At 42.2% G+C, this 22,784-nt stretch overlaps 1 protein-coding gene across 2 annotated transcripts in view; it reads right to left on the bottom strand.

Annotated features, from left to right (window-relative positions):
• epha4b (eph receptor A4b) overlaps nucleotides 1–19,685 on the bottom strand; it is a 114,978-nt gene extending 95,293 nt beyond the window's left edge. For both annotated transcript variants that reach the window (XM_089007356.1, XM_089007357.1), the window contains exon 1: nucleotides 19,496–19,685. In XM_089007356.1, the coding sequence (XP_088863482.1) occupies nucleotides 19,496–19,616 (121 nt within the window). In that variant the 5' untranslated portion in view covers nucleotides 19,617–19,685. The remainder of the gene's footprint in view (nucleotides 1–19,495) is intronic.
• Nucleotides 19,686–22,784: the final 3,099 nt, after the last annotated feature.

Raw genomic sequence — 22,784 nt, 5'->3', positions numbered from 1 at the left:
GCAACATCTTCCTGTTTCCGATTTTGCAATTGTTAGTTTTTACTTGTTGGTTGTGCCAAAGCAGCGTCTTGACCAGCAGGAGGCATGGTGAACACTTCTTAGCTTGTGTGATTGAACAAATGTTTATGCTGCTCAAGTCCCTAATTAAGGCTTCAAGGCCGCTGATCATTAATATTTCATCATCGTCCATATGCGGAGGCGCCTGCTACTCTCTGTCTTCTTGCCACTCAACCGCCATGACATCAAGCGTCTCTGTTATGCAGATGACAGTATGGAACAGAATTTGTTTTGGTGGGTTTTTTTAGAGCTCATCTTGAAGATGCTGGGTTATGAAGGTAACCCAAATGGAGCAACGTAGCTAACCCAAGCGCTGGGTTAAAAAGGGACCAAGCCAATGTTGTTATTTAGCCCCAGCATATTTTAGGTTAAATGTTGAACCAGAACATTGGGTCAAGATTTATTTACCAATGTTGACGAATTGAAGCAACCCAAAATTATTCATCATAGGAGGTTTTTAAAATCAAACCTCTGAAGATGGAGGACACTGATTCGCTGTGGCGACCCCTTGAAGGGAAAAGCCGAAAGATAAAGATGAGGTTTTTAGTCTAGCTAGTCTAGTTCATTTTAATCTCAAATTTTTCTAGGAAATAACTTTCCCTTGTCCAGGGCAAGTCGCTCGTGAACTATATTTTTGGGCAAATTGTTAAAATAAATTTTACTTCAAGTATAGCAGTCACCAAAATGGTGACTGCTTTGGATTGGATTGGATTAGTTTTGCACCTCTGCAAGAGTAATATCATTTACATTTCACAGCAGGAAAATTATGTTGCTCGTTTGAGCTATCTAGCTGGCTATCTAGCTAGCAATTTAGCTGGCTACCTAGCTAGCTATCTGTTTGCTATCTATTAGCTAACGAGCTGGCTATCTGGCGAGATATATATTTGCTATTTATAAAGCTATCTATCAGCTAGCTATCTATTAGTTATCTATTAGCTGGCCAGCAAACTTTCTATCTATTTGAGTTATTTGGGGTTGAGTGAACGCTGGCGCATGTGGCTGCCGCTGCTCACCTACAGAAAAACTGTTCCTGTGACTGTAAAGTGACCTTGGGAGTTTTGAAAGGCGCTTATAAATGAAATGTATTATTATTATTATTATTATTGTTGTTGTTATTATTGATTATAATAGAGGAGCTGTTGAAAAGGCTGCCACTCTCGCGACGGCCATCTTGACGTCAAAACAACAACAGAAAACTAATTAACAAATAATTGGATTGGATTTTATTTACTTTTATTAGTCTTTCAGTGGAGAATTTTACATTTCACAGCAGTAAAGTGATGAAAGTAAGAGGAAAGGAAAGGAAGAAGTAGAAAAACAAAATACAGGAGCTGTTGTAAAGGCTACAACTCTCACGGCGGCCATCTTAAAGCCAAAACAACAAAACAACCTAAATAACAAATAATTGGATTGGATTCGATTTACCTTTATTAGTCTCACAGTGGAGAAATTTACATTTCACAGCAGCTAAGTGATGAGAGTAAGAGGAGAGAAAGAAGTATGAAAGTATAAAAAATGCCGGGAGCTGCTTTAAATGCAGCCACTCTCGCGGCGGCCATCTTGAAGTAAAAAAAACAAACTAAATAACAAATAATGTGACACAGACAGTCTGAATTCAATCGTAAGCACTTTCTGCACCCTCTTTGTTGTATGAAGCAGTTCTAGATGAAAGAGATCAAAGCTTCCTTTTCACCAGTGGATCAGGGACATCATGGTCGAATGTTCTCGTCTGTTTCAAGCTAAATGTTGAAAGCAAACACAAAGCTGTAGCATCCATTGACCAAAAGAGACTGTCTCACATCTCCTGTCCCACGTAAATCCGCTTCAATTCCAAGCCGCGACAGTTCCACCTACGCTTTCTTCTCATCGCTGGCTTAAATGTTTTAAACCTTGTTCTGTCAGACTTTGATAACGTTTTCATCACTTCCGAATGACCGAACGTAATCATATTTTGAGCTCACCCGTGCCCGAGATAGTGCCGGCGCCGGTTGTGTGTGCGTCGCATGAAAGTGGGATGAAAGAAGCGACGTGACAAAGAAAGAGAGGAGAGAGAGGTGCCGAGCGGCGAAAGGGCATGCCAATCCTCCAGCCGCACGCACGTACTTATTAAGAGCATTTAGTGTTGACCGCCTCCCTCTGTCGAGTGGCACATAAAGAAGGAAAATGTCATAATCGCACGATTAGATGGGATGTCGACGGCCGCTATACAATCACACAATGACGCTAATCGTGGAGCAAATATGTGGACTACGTTGTTAGTTCTGCATTGCCATGAGTGCTCATGCTTGTCCTAATAGGTAATTTCTTTCTTTCTTTCTTTCTTACTTTCTTTCTTTCTTTCTTTCTTTCTTTCTTTCTTTCTTTCTTTTTTCCTTTATTTCTTTCTTTTTTCTTTCTTTTTTCCTTTATTTCTTTCTTTTTTCTTTCTTTTTTCTTTTTTCTTTATTTCTTTCTTTTTTCATTTTCTTTTTTTCTTTTTTTCTATCTTTTTCTTTCTTTCTTTCTTTCCTTTTTTTCTTTCTTTCTTTCTTTCTTTCTTTCTTTCTTTCTTTCTTTCTTTCTTTCTTTCTTTCTTTCTTTCTTTCTTTCCCATCTGTCCTTCCTTCCGTCCTTCATGCTTTATTTCCTTGTTTCTTCATTTCTTTTTTCTTTCTTTATGTCCTTCTTTCCTTCCCATTTGTAGTTGGTCAGTTTATTTATTTATTTGTTGGAGTTGAGGACAAAATACTTGTTTGTTCATTCCCCAATGTGGTTTAAAAGTGTCGTTTCACTTGTCCTTGAATGTGGTTTAACAAATCACTCATTATTTATCTCGCAGGGGATGAAGGCGAGGTGGGGTGAGGGTGCGGGGTGAATATTAAAAAAAAATGTCATATTCTTGCAAAAATAGTCCACAAAAATAGTATGATCTGCAGTTAAAAATATTAAATACAAATAAAAAATCTTACACTACGACAATATACGCCCCCCCCAAAAAAAAACTGAGGAGGCAAAAAAAATGAAGTTGCTTCTTTTTTTTTTGGGGGGGGGCAATAATTTTTATTTGAACTGCTCACTCGTTCTTGTTTTGTATCTCACAAGAGGAAAATGACCTTCCACACTGACCCCCCTACACAGGTTTCATATTTCCCATACTCATTTCCTAATCTTTTGGCCAAAAAGCCCCGTGCACAAAGATGCACGTCAATACGTTTTTCTTCTTCTCTTCACACCTGTGGTCAATACCACTTATGGCTTACAATCAACAGTCGCACTTATCAATTATCTAACTGCGCTGACACGGCATTACGCCGTTGTATGGATGCTATTGGCCAACATAAACATTTCATCCACACTCCTCATTCATCCTCTGCGCGTGTAACATTTGTGGAAAACGTTGAAATCGCAATTTGCTGCCCCAACCTTCACAGAGCGAAGTTATTACCGTCAACAGACACTATAAAATCACAAACGTCACGGTGACAGTATTCTTGTTCCGAGCTCTTATGTTAATTGGACGTGAAACCGATGAATTAGAGAGAAAGAGAGAGAGCGAGTACAGCTCTTCCGTCAGCAAACATCAGCAAGCATCCGTGTCTATATTTGCCTCGGCGTAATTCTCTCCCTCTATTACCATTCTCTCCCCTCCTGGGACCATAAATGGCATTTGTGTGCGTGTGTGTCGAAGAAAGGCAAGATATTTAGTGTGATGAGCAGTGTATGCCTCTGACAAGCACACGCAATTTCCATGTTGATGTTAATCGAAATATGACATCACATAGCAGGTGAGGAGAGCGCCTTCCAAGTCTGATGGTTTGGCTTCTCCGGTACTTTTTTTGGTGAATGGCGCAATGTAAGTCAACTTTTTATCTCCTTAACACCCACCGTGTCCACACACCTGCTGAGCATATACAGCAAAGGTGTCAAACTTAACTGCCGCGGGCCATATTTTAGTTATGGTTTCCTCTCAGGAGGCCATTATGAATTTGAGGAAGCCATTAGAATGTTTTGTCCCCTCCACATATTACAACAGTAAAGTCTCGTTATATCGATATCGGATATATCGATAGTCCCGGTTATATCGATACTATTTCTATGCACGCACGGAGAAAATTACATGCAAACAGGGTCGGATATATCGATAGTCCCGGTTATATCGATATTTTTTCGGACTCCCTTGAATATCGATATAACGAGACTTTACTGTATATAGCACACAACAAATTGACGGATAACTAGTTTTCAAAGTTGAAGTCAAAAATAATGACTGTTATTGTGATTGACATAGGAAATTTAGTTTGGGACTTTAGCAAGCATCATGATTTGATTTCGCGGGCCCAGTAAAATGATATGGTGGGCGAGATTTGGCCCCCGGATCTTGCCTTTGACACCTTTGATATACAGTGTGGTGTAGTTTTTGATGATTCTGCCGCCTGGCTATTTCCATTCAGTATATTACTTAAACTAGTCAGAAATATTAAAGTGACCTCTCCTCGAACAAACAACTTCCCAGAATCCCCTGTTTCTTGCTCCTAAAAGTATTTTTTATGAAGGTGCAAACCTCCACAGATTATTTTTATATAGAGTATTTTTCTCTGTTTTGCGTGTCTGACAAGTGCAGCGAAGAATACATTGAAGATGTTTATCAATCAAATATCTTTTAAATGTCGTAACTATCTTGTTGTCTATACATGATGCCATAATATATGTTGATTAAATTGTGAGGGCCGAAGTTTAGACCTTCCTGTGTCTAGTTTTGACTGTTATTGTGGTTTAGATGCGACAATTTGAAATGTTTGTTCGGACTTTAGCAAGCATCATGGCAATTGACAAGCTTGATTTGCTTTTGCAGACCGAATAAAATGATGTGTCGGGCCACATTTGGCCCCCGGGCCTTGACTTTGACACCTATACTGTAACGGTATGGCAGGTGAATGGAATACTCTAGAATTGTTCTGAAGTGTTATTGTGAGTCCGATGGCAGATGGGATAGGATTATTTTTCTGGTATTCTTAACTCATTCCCTGCATTTCTCAAATTTATTTGGGAATTGAAAAGCGTGACGTGGAGCGCCATTCCTGAATTTCTCCGATGAAGCGCTGGTCAGACCTCGAGCAACGTTTTTCCCTCCCACAAACGGGCAGTATTTGCCTTTTGTACAGCCGCCCCATTTCAAGCTCAGATAACTCCAGACTCATATAATTTAGGAATTAACGTTTTTTTTTTTCTGTTGAAAGAAGAGAGTCTATGGTTTCTTACGCTGCATGAAATGTTGATTTAGTCCGAAAACTCAATATTTTATGGGTCCTGGAATTTGAGGGAAAATGACAAAAACCCTGGGATGGGAATTGACACATTTTTTGCACATTGTTGGCAGTGAATGAGCTAATAATAATCATCATTATCATCATCACCATCATCATCATAATAATAATAATAATGATGATAATAATACATTTTATTTATAAGCACCTTTCAAAACTCTCAAGGACACTTTACAATCACAAATCATGTGAAGAACGTTGAGTTCGCTTTTGTATGAATTGCATCCTATAAATAAAGCTGCCTTGACTTAAATAATAATAAAAAACTGAACTGGACTATGGCAGTGATACTGTTTCGTACCTCTGGTTAGAAAATCACTTTTTTTAAAGTGCTGGACCTCTCTCTCTCTCTCTCTCTCTCTCTCTCTCTCTCTCTCTCTCTCTCTCTCTCTCTCTCTCTCTCTCTCTCTCTCTCTTGTGGGCATCCGCAAATTGAGCTGGGCAACCCCTGCCAAACCTCAAGCAGCAATGCCAATAGCCCGGCTGGCTCGCAAATAGACCAAAATGCTTGTACACTTGCACACATTCAGATGATGCAAAAAAACCACCAGAGATACGGAGCACAATACATACTGTAATGCATAGTTAATTCGGTTGCTTATAATTGAGTATAAACAACTTTGTCCATGTTGGGCAAGGAGTCAACTCAAAGAGTAAATTGAGTCCTAGTCCACTCAGTCAGAAACTTCAACAAATTAATGAATTCAAATCTAAAGTCAAGAATATTGATTGTTTTTGTGGTTTACAGACAATTATTTGAAATACTTGTTCGGCACTTGACATACTTGATTTGCTTTCGCGGACCGAATAAAATGATTTGGCGGGCCAGATTTGGCCCCCGGGCCTTGACTTTGACACCAGTGGTGTACAAATATAGCAGATGAATGGAATACTTGCTATTTAAAAAACGGAATCCTTGTCCACTCAGTCAGAAACTTCAACGTGCTTCCTCTCATCCCATAGTTGAGCCCAGAAAGGGGTGGGATAATTGTTGTCAGGGCAACACGCGGACTGACAGAGAGAGAACGACTGAGGAGTGTTAGCAGTTGAGAGCTATGGACTTTCGGAGCCCCGCAGCAGGAGCGTTCCACTCGCTGCTGTCTTCTCATCAGTCCTCTCTCCACTCATCCACAACCCACCGGAGGCTCTGCACTCGTTTTTCTTCTAGTTATCTCTCGCCGTGCTCATCGCCTGGTCATGTCACTTTAATGGAGATGGCGTGTGCGTATGTGTGTGCGTGTGTGTGTTTTCTTGGGCTTATGACTTTCCATGATTGTTCCATAACTGGTCTTCCACATGTGAGCCAGCAAGGATTGCAGCAGGATTAATGTATTCACTGCCAGACCGTGTGCAAAAATGTGTCCATTCCTGTGCCAGGTTTTTTTTTTACATTTTCACTCAAATTCCGGGACCCACAAAATATTGAGTTTTAAGACGACATAAAAATTCAATCAATACAGCCTAAGAAATCCTCCAAGAGCTCCACTGGCTCCCGGTCAAATATAGAATCAACTTTAAAATTCTTCTTGTACATTTAAAGCTATTCATAACCATACCTATCTGATACCTATCTTATCATACTTATCTTCTTCAAAATTCTACTCCCTCTCGTTCCCTCAGATCATCTTTCTCACTCCACCTCTATGTGACCCCCCCCCCCCCCTGCCCATCTCAGCACGATGGGGGACAGAGCTTTCAGCGGCTCTGCCCCCAAACTTTGGAACTCACTTCCTCCCAACATTCGTAACATCGATTCTCTTCCCACCTTCAAGTCCCATCTCAAAACCCACTTAACATTTTCTGTGTAGCTCTATCTCTTGTTTCTATTTCTAATTGTATTTTATTTATTGTATTCTATTTGTATTCTATTCATATATGTATTATATTTCTATTTATTTATTTATGTATGTGTTTTATTATTATTATTTTATTATTATTATTATTATTATTATTATTATTATTATAAACCTTAAACTCTCTTCTTTCATTCGAAAAAAATAGTTAATTCCCAAGTTATATAGGTCTGGAGTTATCTGAACTTGAAATGGGGGGCGGCTATACAAAATACAATACAACACATGTTGATTTATATAGTGCTTTAACAACAGCTAAACCAGACCAATATGTATGTAATGCATTGTATTTTGTACATCCGCCCCCATTTCAAGCTCAGATAAAACCAGGCCCACATAATTTAGGAATTAACTCTTTTTTTTTACTCATAAAAGAACATAGTCTAAGGTTTCTTATGCTGCATTGGGTGTTTATGTCGTCCTAAAACTCAATATTCTATAAGTCCTGGATTTCAAGTGACAATGACAAAAACCCTGGCACTGGAGTGGAAATATGTATGCACATGTCTGGCAGTGAATGAGTCAAGGTGTTTGGATGTGCCTTATACAACTGAAAATACAGTAGATATTGCAGAATTTTATTAATAACTCAAACGGATTCTTTCCTTCAAAATTACGCTGGAATATCAGGGAAACTATTCCCAAAATGAAATGTCCAAGAAAGGCGACTGCTGATTAACACATCACAGCAGATTACAACCCCCAAATGCAACGTTGCATATTTGATGCCCCCAGTGTGCTTCTGCTTCTCGGCATTGCTCTCTAATATCATTACCCTGACTACACGGTCAAGCTTGCTTGCCTCTGGAAGACATTTTTGCTTCTTTTCTTTTTTTATAGATATACTGTACAGTATACACTGACAACACGAACATGACACACACCCACACACACAAAAAGAAGAAAAAAAAACATTCTGACAGAGGATGTCAACAGTACTGCTTTAGTTTGTCACTTGAAGACGATATAGCGTGTGTGTGTGTGTGTGTGTGTGTGTGTGTGTGTGTGTGTGTGTGTGTGTGTGTGCGTGTGTGTGTGTGTGTGCGTGTGTCTGTGTGTGTGCCTGCATCTAAAGCGGTGGGGGTTGTCTGTTGATGGACTGCTTGCTGTGTTGAACTGTGTCAGGACCAGACACGTGTTTCTTTTTAATAAGTGATGTCGACATCTCATCAAGGTCGAAGAGCGACACACACACAAACACAAGCACAACATGTCGCTAGCTCGAACGTCGCCATTTTCCAGTTCTGCGGCGAAGTTTCCTGATTTCTTGACCTTTTACAGCGTAAGCCATTTCTCCTGATGAGAGCCGAGTCCGTATAGCGTGTGGACTCACACTTGTGTCTCACGGTGGTTAGACACAGGAGGGGAAATTAGAGCAGTGGGCCTTAGCGGTTGACATGGGGAGGAAATCACATGGCAGACAGGTTGTTACTCGTCATGCACACACACACGGCCACGTATGATCATGCGTGAAGTGGACTTTTATGTGTGAGTGACTCAAAATATGACTCACAGTCAAATCTGGTTTTTGCAGAGATACTGTTGCTTCAACCTTGAAACGGGCTACAGACAAGTTTACAGAGACTTATTAGCTTAATTTCGTCATATGACAATTGTGCTTTGACATAAGAGTTTGACTCTTGATCGTGCTCATCACTGGAAACACTTGTATCACCAATCATCTTTTATTACTACGGCGAATGGAAATAATGATAACAAATCTCTTATGGCTTTTTCTGCTTCTTGGGTGTGCCGGTTGTGAACATTGTGCTGTAATGTAACCTACCCATACAGACACAAGAATTGTTTCACAACTAAGTGGCAATGTTAGTCATTTTTCAAGAGGATAAATTATATATGCAGATGAGCTTTGGTATATGGCCTGTCTATGTGTGTTGCGGTTTAGTTTGTAGTCATTATCCAAATGCATAATAACAGACACACATATACACATATATATTCATACATTCATTCATTGTCATGTTGGAAATTCATATGAAATTTTAGGACACTTGGGTGTGCGCACTGTAAGCCAACTTTGGAGGTAAATAGTCAGCATATGCTAATTTTCACGATATAATTGACAAAAGGGGATGAAGTGTGGAGCAGAAGTTTGTCTGCAAATAAAATGTTGTAATCAGCAAGATACCACGTATCGCGGAACAAAAACCTCCCAATCCTGGTCACTTTGTAAGTGTCAAGGTAACTTTGTATTTCCATGGAAAGTTTCTACACATTCCAGGAAATTTGCATGGCTAACACTTTCCTTGTTTTTTTGTAGCATTGACTAGTGAGCTAGCTAGCGACTGAGCTAGCGCCCTAGCTAGTGAATGAGATAGCTAGCGATTGAGCTAGCTAGCTAGTGATTGAGCTTGCTTTTGAGCTAGCTAGCGAGCTAGTTAGTGAGCTAGCTCGTGATTGAGCTTGCTTTTGAGCTAGCTAGTGACATAGCTAGTGATTGAGATAGCTAGCTTTCTTTCTATTTAGCGAGCTGGCTAATCGTTTACATCACCGGTGTCAAAGTCAAGGCCCAGGGACCAAGCTACCGTGCATATAGCATATACGGTATAGGTGAAATATCCATTCAGTCCGTACTGTTTGGTCTGTGCGCTTAATATCTCAACCTTATTTATTCTCTAGTGAATAAATATCTCATAGTTGGAGCAAAGAATGAAAAGGGTGCGTATCATATGTTAAGCGATGAGGATACAGCCTGATGTAAAGGCGCTTGTAAGACACCGCTCATTGTCCGAAGATCATCTCCGCCGCCGCTTACTTTACATTCCTATTGAGACTACGGTACAAACAAACCGCGACTATTTATCATTTCACTCTTGGCAAGAATCTGACGAAACAAATATGGAAGAAAAGACACAAAAAAAAAACAAGAACGACGGGATGCGTATTCTGCTCCCTGCTGAAAATAAATGGTTCAAATAATAGAGGCTTAGTGGCGTGGTTTATTTATTAAAACAAGACAAAGACTCCCTGGGCTTTTGATCACTGTGTGTTGCCTGCCTCTTTGTCTTTTGTTTCAACTCACTCCCGTGGATTTTGCTTTTTTTTTCTTGCTTTTCATTGATAATAGCACAGACGCAGACGCAGGCACACACACCATAGGCGCAGAAACACAATATGCGCTCCCAGCCTTCGCACTAGAATCATTCCCTGTCACTATGCTGTATTTATAGCCTCATCTATCAGCTAGCCGCAGGAATACTTGACGTTATTCTCTGGACCAAGACCACCAAACTGCCCCCAAGCCATACATTAGGATGAAATGAGTGTCTGTGGGCGTGCATGCACAATGCACCGGCACCGATCTCAATGTGCCGATGTATTACACATACGCGGCCCCACCTTGTTCCATCCAAGTGCGGTGAGATCCTGTGATATTCGCCTTACCAAAGTAAGGGGGAGGGCTTGAATGAGAAAGAGCGAAACTAAGAACAGAAGAGAAAACTGTTGGGGTAATTCAAACGATCAAGACAAACCCATTAAAAACAATCCAAGAAAGCGATAAAGCAAAATAGGGCACATATGACAGAAGATTAGAGAAAAAGGATGCTTGTGCTTTTTTTTAACTGCTCTCTAATGACAACAACGATCTATAATCTCTTCTGTTCAAGGTCACGGTTGTTACACGGGAGCGCCGTCATCGCCGGCGCACAAAGGCGCATTCACAGTGAGGTATGCCTCTGCCGATAACTGCAAGCAACCCTTATAGATTAAAGCAATTAAAGCGGAGGTGACCTCTGACCCGACATTATACCACAGTCAGGATCGTGTGTGAATCGTTAGGATGGTGTCTGTGTGTGCATGCGTGCTTGCTGGTGTGTCAGCAGAGGGCATGTTTTACATATGCTTGTCTCTGCAATAAACTGCTCATATTAACCTTACCAAAGTAATACAAGCATGACCCACCACCACCTCCTTGAGCATCTCGATCTAAGACCAATGGAATGAATGTACAGTGATACCTCGGCTTACGAACGCTTTAGCTAACGAACTTTTCGCCTTACAAACATTAAATTCGAGAGAATATAATCTTGGCATACAAAGTACTTTTCGGGAGAGACATGGAGCACCACCATGGCTAGCGGACGAGTTTTCAGCAGAAGAACACCAAAACACACGGTGGAACAGTGCCATCGTGGCTGGCGGACTTGTTTTCCACACCCACTTTCTTTCAGTGCACTCAGTGCAGACGTGGTTTGTTATCAAGTGGATACATTTGCTTTTTGGGCAACGAAAAATACCCCACCACAGGCAAGTGTTCAACCAAAGACGACACAAAACAAAATTACGGTCAAGCAGAAGAAGGAGATCATCGAGAAACACGAACGAGGTGTGCGTTTGTGTGATTTAGCGTCTCAGTGCCAGTATGCTAAATCGACCATTGCGACGTGTGGCTAAGGGTGTTTCTGTGTTGTCTGAGTAACGGTCTCAGGCAATAGAAGAGGTTGAAAAAGCATGGGACAGTGTGAGTTAGGGTATTATCGCAGAGAAAGCACGGCAACTTCACTCGGATATCATCAAGAGGCAACTACATCAACGACCATCACAAAGCTAAATAAAGACTTTATTATGCTGTCCTGTTTATTTCTTTAATTACAATACAATAGCACATTTATTATACATAAAATATACATATATTTTGTGTAGTTTTATGGTTTATTTAGTAAAAAATTATGTTTTATGGTTTTTAATGGTTTCCTATGGGGAATTAATGTTTGGAAGACACACTTTTCGCTTAAGACACACTTTCTGGGAACCAATTAAGTTCGTAAGCTGAGGTATCACTGTATAATAATAATAATAATAAAACATTATATTTCAAAGCGCCTTTCAACTCTCAAGGACACTTTACAGTCACAGGATAAGAACTTCGCGCCAGCCTTCGCTCAATACATACAGATTGGTTTGTATTGCGCTGAAGCTGGAACAACTCGCTAACCTGAAAAAATGTGAATGCTGTCCCTTTGTGGAAAAGGAAAAACATTGTCAGAGGCCATGTCCAGCGCTTTATCGGCACCCAAGCATGAAAATAAACAAAACATGAACACATTCGGGAATTTCGCTCTACGGCATATTTTCAATTCCCGAATTAATTCGTGAATGGCAGTGAATGAGTTAATAATGCACATTATGTTAATAATGCTTTTTCAGCACCTAAGCATGAAAACACAAATACTTCGGGAATGGCGTTCTACCTCATATTTTTAATTCCTGAATAAATTTGTGAATGGCAGTGAATGAGTTAAATAGACATTTAGGTTATAGAACCCTGCCCTAGTGGTTACCAAGCCCCCCGATTTAAAGCACAGGCAATATATAGTCTCGGGAGCGGGACATCAAAGTAATACCCAGCAGTCGTGAGTATCCTCGGATTAAGGGGGCTATGTCTTTAGAAACTAAAAAAAAGAGACAAAGACAACACACAGAAAGCTGGGAACAGCAAAAAAATGATCAAAGATGGAGCCACACACAGAGAGCAGAGCTGAGGGGCACCCACCCTAATGTTACATCAGTTTGCCCTCAGGGTTCACACAATACTGAATGAGTGCGCGGGGCTCCCCCTGCTGGTCCATCATTACCTGCTGGCAACTCCTAATGCCCCTTCCTTCCTCTCTTTAGTGCTTCTGACAAAGACTTTAAAAAGCCACTTGTGAAAAAAAAATCCTTTCTACGATAGATCGCGTTCCCTCGTCTGCAGTTACCGCCAATTTCAAGCAATGTAATCAATTCCCCCTGTAGCACTTTGTTCCGCTTGTCACACACAACGGCTTTTCTTGTAAATGCCGACAATTTCTGTGTAAGATCACGTTGTAAACAAAGCTTGTTGACAATGAAACATGATTCTAGTGATCCGTCCTTTTTTGTGTTTATCTGTTAAATTCAATGGCATTTTTTTAACTCATTCATTGCCATTCCCCAATTTATTTGGGAATTGAAAGTATGACGTGGAGCGCCATTCCCGAATGGATTCGGATTTTGGTTATTCTTACCGGGGAGGTGCCGATAAAGTGTTGGTCAGATCTCTGGCAATGTTTTTTTCCTTCCACAAGGGGGCAGCATTTGCCTTTTGTTACATATTCAGCTGTTGTTAAAGTCCTTTATAAGTCATATGTATGTATTCTATTGTATTTTGTACATCCGCCCCCATTTCAAGCTCCGATAACTCCAGGCCCAATTAACTTAGGAATTCACTCTTTTTTTCTGACGACAGAATAGAATCTAAGGTTTGGTACACTGCATTGAATGTCTATGTAGTTCTAAAACTCAATATTCTGTGGGTCCTCGAATTTGAGTGACAATGACAAAAACTCTGGTCCTGGAGTGGACACATTTTTGCACATGTATGGCAGTGAATGAGTTAATTTGTCCTGAATGGGGAACCGTAAGTCTTTATGACGGCATCGGTCCCATGGGTAGATGATGTGCATGGTCATACACTCGCATACGCAGACACTATGAAGCTAAAAGCAAAAATATTGAAGCACATCCACCCGTCACCTGATACGTGCGCCACCACACGTGAGCTAGGCAATCTCATAATCCAAAACTGAAGGTATATCAAAACAATGACGTCCGTGTTCAGTTTTGATTTATTCGTTTACCCCATAAGTGTCAAAATCAAGGTCCGGGAGGCCAAATGAAGCTAATCTGATTACTTCTTTTGTTCTATTTTCTCTGTTGTAAGCAATGTCTAAATTAAACCTCAAGACCGTGCCTACAATAGACTTCTTAATTTGTTACCATGTAAGCTTAGTCATGTTGATGAGGTGATACCAGAGCAAATGGGGAAATCTGAGCCAGGCATAGAACATTAGAGGTAATCAGACACAAATGAAAATGACAAAAACCCTGTACACATATTATACTTTGTCTGGCAATGAATGACAAAGGCAAAGTAAGGGACTGAATGGAAATAGCAAGGCTGCAGAATCAGGAACAACTCCTCTAGTGTATATCATGGTGTCAAAGTGAAGGCCCAGGGACCAAATCTGGCCCCCCACATCATTTTATTCGCCCCAGCGAAAGCAACTCAAGCATGTCAAGTACCATGATACTTGTTAAAGTCCGAACCAACATTTCAAATTGTTCCATGTAAACCACAATAACAGTCGGCACAACTTTAATTCGCTGACGAAGCTCTTCAGATGAGGAGTGAAATGTCCGACACCTTCAAAGAAGTACAGATGACGGCTGAAGAAACCTTTTTATCGGCATAATAACAGTCGTTATTTATGACTTCAGAATTGAAAACTAGTCATTCATTAATTTGTTGTGAGTTCTGTATCAGAATCAGAATACCTTTATTCGTCCCGCAATGGGGAAATTTGCAGTCCACAGCAGCAATTGAAGAGGGATGGGGTTGGGGTGGGAGTGAAAGGATAGAAAACAAGATATTCTAAGCATAACAAAATAAAAATGTCAACTGTATACTGTGCAAATGTAGATGTGCAAAAACCGTTCTATAAACAAGACTGTACATAGTGCAGAATCAAGAGATGCATTTAGATATATTGCAACAACCCATATTTACAAGTGTCCAGTTTTTTTTTTTGTTTTTTGTTTTTTGTTTTTCCACATGCGATCATTGGGAATTGTGAAGCCTGACAGCAGTCGGTAGGAACGAGCGGCGGTACCTCTCCTTCTTGCAGCGCGGGTGTAATAGTCTCTGGCTAAAGGAGCTACCCAGAGCTGTCAGGATGGGCAGGAGGGGGTGGGAGGGGCTGTCCGTCATAGCTTTTAGTTTAGCTAGCGTCCGTCTGTTGCCCACCTCCTCAAGAGAGTCCAGCGAGCAGCCCACGACAGAACTGGCCCGCTTGACAAAGCGCTCCAGTCTTTTTCTGTCCCGGGTGGTGATGCTGCCTGACCAGCAGACAATGCCATAGTGGATGGCTGATGCCACCACAGAGTCATAGAAAGTCTTTAGGAGTGACCCCTGAACTCCAAAAGACCTCAGTTTCCTGAGGAGGAAGAGGCGACTCTGTCCCTTTTTGATTAGGGCATCCGTGTTTGTTGTCCAGTCCAGTTTATTGTTGAGAGTAACACCCAGGTACTTGTAGGAGGTCACCCTCTCAATGTCCGAACCCTGGATGTTCAATGGTGCAGGTGACGATTGTTTCCTGCAGAAATCCACCACCAGCTCCTTGGTTTTGCCAGTGTTGATCTGGAGGTGATTCTGCTGGCACCAGTCCACAAAGTCCTTTGTCAGTCCCCTGTACTCCCTATCGTCTCCCTCTGTAATGAGGCCGACAATAGCTGAGTCGTCAGAGAACTTCTGAAGGTGGCAGGTTGGGGTGTTGTAGTTGAAGTCCGAGGTGTAGAGGGTGAAGAGGAATGGAGCCAGGACTGTTCCCTGCGGCGCTCCGGTGCTGCAGAGAAGCCTGTCCGACTCACAGTTCTTTACCCTCACGTACTGTGGCCTGTTTGTGAGGTAGTCTGTAATCCAGGATGTGAGGTGATGGTCGACTCCGGCATGCTGCAGCTTGTCCCCCAGTAGACTGGGCTGGATGGTGTTGAAGGCACTGGAGAAATCGAAGAATGTGATCCTCACCGTGCTCCCAGCATTCTCCAGGTGCAGCAACGCCGTATGGAGGAGGTAGATGATGGCATCCTCCACACCGATGCTGGGCTGGTAGGCAAACTGCAGCGGGTCCAGCGATGAGCTTGCCAGCGGTCGCAGGTGGGTGAGGACGAGTCTCTCCAGCGTCTTCATCAGGTGAGACGTCAGCGCCACCGGTCTGTAGCTGTTGAGCTCTTTGGGGTTGGCAATCTTGGGCACTGGGACCAGGCATGACGTTTTCCACAGCTGTGGAACTCTGCCCAGCTTCAGGCTCAGGTTGAACAAGTGCTGGACAATGTCACACAGCTGGTCGGAGCAGGTCTTGAGGAGTCGGGAACTGATGTCATCCGGACCTGCTCCCTTCCTCACCTTCATCCTCCTCAGTTGGTTCCTCACCTGCGCAGTTGTGACAGACAGGCAGGAACCAGGAGGCAGAGTGGCGGCTGAGGGTGTGGCAACGGTTGGGAGGGCAGATGTTGGTTGTGGAAAGCTGGTCGTGAGAGGGGGCAGGGAGGGTAAGGCCACAGTGAGAGTTGGTGCAGGTGCAGCTACAGGTGAAGTTGACGGTGGGCCGGGGGCGGCTGGCGTCTTGTCAAACCGATTGAAAAAGCGGTTGAGTTCATCTGCCCAGTCCTTGTCTTTTTCGTTCAATGTCACTGGGCTTTTGTGGCCTGAGATGTTTTTCAGGCCCTTCCAGACACCAGCGACATTGCTGGCTTGCAGCTGCTCCTCCATTTTCATCCTGTAGGCCTTCTTCCCCTCTCTGATCTTCCTCCTCAGTTGGATCTGCACGGCCTTCAGTTCCTCTCTGTTGCACGACACAAAAGCCCTTTTCTTCTCCTTCAGGAGGACTTTTATGTCGGGATTAATCCATGGTTTGTTGTTGGCAAAACACCGCACAGTCCTGGTGGGTACGGTGTTTTGTTCACAAAAGTTAATGTAGTCTGTGATGGTGTTGGTGAGTGAGTCAATGTCTTCCCCATGAATCTCAGTAAAGAGCTCCCACCTGGTTGAATCAAAACAGTCCCGCAGAGCTTCTTCAGCTTCTGTGGACCATCTTTTGATCGTGCGGGTCACAGCTGGTTGCCTCTGGACAAGGGGTTTGTACACAGGCTGGAGATAAACCATATTGTGGTCTGCTCTTCCGAGAGGGGGGAGGGGGGAGGGTTTGTATGCATCCTTGGCGTTTGAATAAAATAGGTCCAATATGTTATTGTCTCTGGTGGCACAAGTTACATACTGTGTGAATGTTGGGAGGGAGAATTTCAGGGAAATGTGATTGAAGTCCCCTGAGATGATAAACAAGGCGTTGGGGGACTGGGTTTGCAGCTTGTTTACAACAGATATGAGGGCATCGGAGGCAGCGCCGCCATTTGCCGTAGGGGGAATGTACGTCGTCACGGCTATGACGTGTGAGAATTCCCGTGGCAGGTAATGCGGCCGAAGGCTAACGGCTAGCAGCTCGATGTCCCGAGTGCAAAGTTTTTCCTTCACCGTGATGTGCCCAGGATTGCACCATTTGTCATTCACAAATGTATATATATCGTATATAATATATGGAGGACATTAAACATTGTAATGGTTTCCGCCATTAAGAGGAAACCATAACTACAATGTATCCTGCCCATAAAAAAAGTGTTTGACACCCGTTATCTAACCCAATGACGTATCCGGGAAAGGAAGGCGTTTACCATACAGAAGTGGTGCTTGAGATGCAAATTAGGTCAGTATGTGTGAAAAACTGCAGGACAGCAAGATCACACGAGGATAAGCCGCACGATGAAAGAATAAAATCTTAGAAACGTCCGTCGGGGTTCATATGGACTGAAACGAGGGAGTGTGTTGTAATACGGCGCAAACACTGCGACTGGTTTTTCTATATCAACAGGAGCTTCAATTCATCATCCTTCACTTTGCATTCACCTCAATGAATATTTCATTACGTGCATTTGCTATTGTCTCCACTTGTTTAAACATTCATTTCCTGAATGCTTCTCATCATAATCACTTGACGACTGTCGTCCGGGTTGTGACATATATTCAACGCTGTACCTATACACGATATTTAACACACTCAAATTGGAGGTTTGAGGTGCGGCCCACTTGTTGTGTACATTTGAGGCGATTCGAGAACTTATATTTTCAAGCCGTTTCAAGGCCACTCCTTAAAATCTTAATATGTGATATTAGTTAAAATTTACCACTCGAAATCCTCAAAAAATATTTCAGGTGGACTATGTAATGTATGTGTGTGTGTCACAAAGTGTCACAAAAAAATCCTGATTAATAATTTTGCTGTTTACAATTTCGTCTGAACGCAAAATGGAGTGAACGACCAGCAGAGGCACATTTGCTTGAATTTCCTCATTCATTGCCATTCCCGAATTTATTCGGGAATTGAAAATACGACGTAAAGCGCCATTTCCGAATATGTTCAGGTTTTTTTTGTTCCATGCTTGGGTGCCGATAAAGCTCTGCCTCTGGCAATGTTTTTTTCCCTTCCACAAGGAAGCAGCAAATGCCTTTTTTCCATGTTAGCGCTTTGTTCCAGCTTCAACTGTTGTTAAGGCACTTTCTAAATCAATTTGTATGTATTGTATTGTATTTTGTGCAGCCACCCTCATTTCAAGCTCATATAACTCTAGACCCATATCCTTTAGGAACTAACTATTTTTTTCTGATGAAATAAGAGAGTCTAAAGTTTCTTATGCTGAATTGAATGTTGATATCATCCTAAAACTCTATATTCCATCGGTCCTGGAATTTGAGTGACAATGACAAAAACACTGACACTGGAGTGGACACATTTTTGCACGTGTCTGGCAGTGAATGAGTTAATATAGCATTTGATTCAAATCTAACAATTTCTCCAGTAAAACCTCAAATCCAATTGGGTTTTTTTTTCAGAGTACATTTAAATTGTTATGAAATGCTCTCCTTTTTTCACCCCCTCTAATTTGTCAAATTCTAATGTTCGCCAAATCGCACATGCAGCCTCAACACTGCCTTGACAGCTTCATTTCTTTTCCTGGTCAATAAGTTGCTTAATAAAGTGCTCATTATGAATCTCGCCTGCCTTGGTACAAAATGATGACTTCTTTTTTTTCTTCTTTTTTTTCCCCTCGTGTAACTTGCCAGGAAAACAAGCCCATCTTGCCATGTTTCAGCCCGAGAAGCGGTCAGGAGTAGTTAGCGACTAAATGTATTGGCCGAACATCAATGTTAATTTAATAAGAGAGAGAGGCTGTGACAAATGTAATGCAATTGCTGCCTCTCGTTTTGCAGACTGAGTTAGATGTTTTGAATTCGCCGAAGAAAAGACATCATCGTTTCTCATATGTGTTTTAATGAACGCGTCTAGTTGACAGGGTTGTTTGGAGGGGTTTAAGTGCTACAAGTTTGCCCACTTTGCTACAACCGCCGGCTTTCTATCGTCACATGTCATGCAAATTTAATGTCAAAATCCCGAGAAAGGCGGAAAAACGTGACGCACACCCTGACCCCCCCAATCCCTTCCATCTCCAAGCTCTTTTTGTGGCTCTTTATGCATGATTCATAACCGGAGCGGAGCACTAAATCGCAAGGTTCCTCATCCGACAAGTGGACGCTCCAGATGGGCCACGACAACCCCGGCCGGTCTGCCCCCTTGGCCACCACCACGCCCCCTCCCGGTCAAGTAGCACGCGCACACCCACATTCCTACCGACCTTCATTATCCGGATAATTCCTTAAGGCTCCACACGGCAACAACACGTGAAAAAGCAGCCAGGAGGTGAGCAGGAGGAAAAGGGAAGGATAGATCCGCAAGACGCGCAGAGTCTGGGCCATTTTTCAGGCTGCGCTTCGCCCTCGATGCATCCCTGTTGGCGGCGTGGAGAGTGTGCGCGCAGCCGGGGAGATGAAGAGTGAGCGAGCAGAGCGGAGAGGGAGAGTGAGGAGGAGGAGGAGGAGGAAGAGGAGGTTGGGACGACGGGAAGGAGGGTCGCTCGCTAGCCAAGTGCTGTCAATCATCCGCTTGGCCCCCCCAGGCTGTTTGGAACGCCCGCGCGTAAAGCTCCAAAGTGAAGGGGTTGGGGCAAGTCAGGAAGTACAAAACCTGTGTGATATTGACAAGTAGTAGATTTTTTTATTAGATTTGATGAGTCTTTATTTGTCTCCCAATGGAAAACAAAAACAAAATACAGGAGCTGCTGTAGAGGCGGCCACGCCATCTTGAAGTCAAAAACAAAACAAACAAAAAACAATAATGTGACACAACACAAAGGTCACTGACAGTCATTCAATCTTAAGTATTTTCTGCACCCTCTTTGTTACATGAAGCAGGCCCAGCGGCGCCGACGGCCCGCTCAGGTTCTCCGAGAAGTTCCAGCTCTTCACGCCCTTCTCGCTGGGCTTCGAATTCAGGCCCGGACACTAGTACAGTGATACCTCGGTTTATTAACCCCTCGGCTTATGAACGTTTTGGTTTACGAACGTTAAATTTATGACAATTTTACCTTGGCATACGAACGTTTTTCGTACACGGCGCTGCCTCGATGAGTGATGTGTCTTTCACGAACGAGCCTGTTCTTATAACAACAAAATGGCAGCCGACTGTTTTTGTCCTCTATTCCCCGCCCCCAGTCTTTGGTTAAAGTCATGTGATTGGTCAAGAACGCAGCAGTGAGGGGAGGTGGTTTAAACATTAAAGAGACAGGCAGGCGACCGTAAGAGAGTTTGAACTTGTTGTGGCTCAATATTTCCGTATTTTCCTGAAAGAATGGTGTATTTTCAAAATGTTTCCATATGTAAGGCGCACCTTCAATGAAGTAATGTATTCAAAATATAATATAAAAATATATAAAGGTTATCTAAATATAAGGCACACCACATTATAAGGCGCTACAGTAGAGGCTGGAGTTAGACACTACTTCTTCTACAGGGGAGGAATGGGGTCGGTGGCTGCTGACAACTTGCCAGAACTGTTGTGGCTCAATATATAAGGCACACCTGTATATAAGTCATCTTTTGAAGAAAATTAAGGGTTTTGGGTGCGCCTTATACACCGTAAAATACGGTAATTTAAAGCCGCTGAATCAATATTTCTGCTTCACGCAGTGTCTTTTCTTTTTCTTTTTCGACAAGTATCTCTTTTACCACTTCTGATATCATTTCCCCGGCCCTGTAGCTGATTGGGAACCTGCAGGCGCCCGCGCACAGTGCTGCAAAGTGAGCCTTATTTATAATGACACGTGGGATTGTCCGTGCGCCATTGAACAACAAATGCGCAACATTACCTCCAACCTATTACTTTGAAATGAAACTGCTTCAAGCATACACCTTCTTACACGTGTAAGGGCAATTGAGAAATGCCCGGAAGTGGGGAAAAAAGACTTCTTTAGTAGATGTATAGACGTTATTTTTGACACTCAGTTCACCATTTTTATCATAGTTATGGTAGCAATTTATTTTGAGCGACATCTGTTCCAGCACTAGTACATACTAGTCTGCTTTAGTAACCTAATATCTCTACCTTTCGAAACCTTTTACGCCAATGTCCAAAGTCCGGCCCGGGGGCCAAATGCGGCCCGTCATCAATTTTTATTCGACCTGCAGCCTCTGTCATAAATTCAATAACAGTAGGTAGTAGCAGTTGTTACTTGCGTATGTTAAAGCTGTTGTCAAAGCGCTATATTAAGCATTATGTATTGTACAGACGTTCCCCAACTTACAAACGAGTTATGTTCCGAGCGGTCGTTTGTAAGGTGAATTTGTTTGTAAGTTGCTTCAGTGCTATATTTTGTATGGAATCTATGTTTTAGGCTTATATCAGTACGGTTAAGGTTTATATAAATATGTTTAAAGGACAACCGACGCCTCCGGACATGTTGTGTCCATAATTTGTAAAATCACTTCAAATGAATTCTACCGAGCGTATTTTACAAAGATTCCACCGCGTATAGCTGTATTTTACGTTTTAAGACGCACGCTGATTATTCAGGAAGTCTTGTTTTCGAGTTGGTGACGATTCCTGGCGTGATGTCACGCCTGGAACGACCCTGACTGAGAAAGCGACACACAATTCATTTTGGGTCCTTTGTTTGGTCTGAAAACATCGGGATGATCTGTGTTGATGGCTAAATTAGAAGGAAAACACATAAATAACGCAATGGAGAATCATTGTGTGTTGCACCAAGACTACTATTTGATACTAGTTGACACAAATTCCCAGCAGACAAATCAGCCCATTTCCAACGGAGCTTGGGCGCCATCTTGTGCATTTTCAGGGAGCTACATTGGAGTCCAGACGGCTCAAAATGATCCGGAAGGACTTCTTTAATCGATTGCAAATATTTATGCTTTCCTCTTCAGAACTATTTGAATCATATTCATAACTGGATGAGTAACAAGAAAGCATCTTCTCTGAAGCCATTGTTTTGATTCTAGGGCAAGGCAAGACGTCCTAGCGTGACGTCACGAACAAGGGGGTGGACCTTCTGAAACTCGCCATTTCCGATGTCATTTTGAAGTAGTTTTGGGACACTTTAAGTCATTTTTATTTGTGGTTTGCATTTGACTAAAAATATCAGCCTTCGTGTTTTGGGTATTTCAGATGCTATAAAACGTTTTTCTGATGTCAGTTAGGAAACAAAAAAATGGTGTCTTTTGTCCTTTAAATTGCAGCCAAAAGTCTTGACTGTCTTCAAAAGATGACCCTGTGTCTTATACGCTTGTGCACCTTATATGTGATGTAATATTGAGCCACATCAGGCCTCACAACTCCTGTCAGAAGCCACTGACTCAATTTACCTCCATAGAAGAAGTCGTGAGTATTCCGAGCCATTACTGTAGCATCTTATAATGTGGTGTGTCTGATATATGGAAAACCTTTATTCATTTATATATTGTAGTTTTTTTCATTCATTGAAGGTGTGCCTTATACTCTAGTGCCCCTTATATATGGAAAATTTTGAAAATACACCATTCATTGGGGGTGCGCTTTATACACCGGAAAAT

This window comes from Hippocampus bargibanti, linkage group LG11, assembly GCF_051943395.1.
Source record: "Hippocampus bargibanti isolate YZ-2025 linkage group LG11, ASM5194339v1, whole genome shotgun sequence".
Classification (NCBI taxonomy): Eukaryota; Metazoa; Chordata; class Actinopteri; order Syngnathiformes; family Syngnathidae; genus Hippocampus; species Hippocampus bargibanti.
Note: the sequence above shows the minus strand (reverse complement) of the source record. Positions and strands in the feature narration are given on the sequence as shown.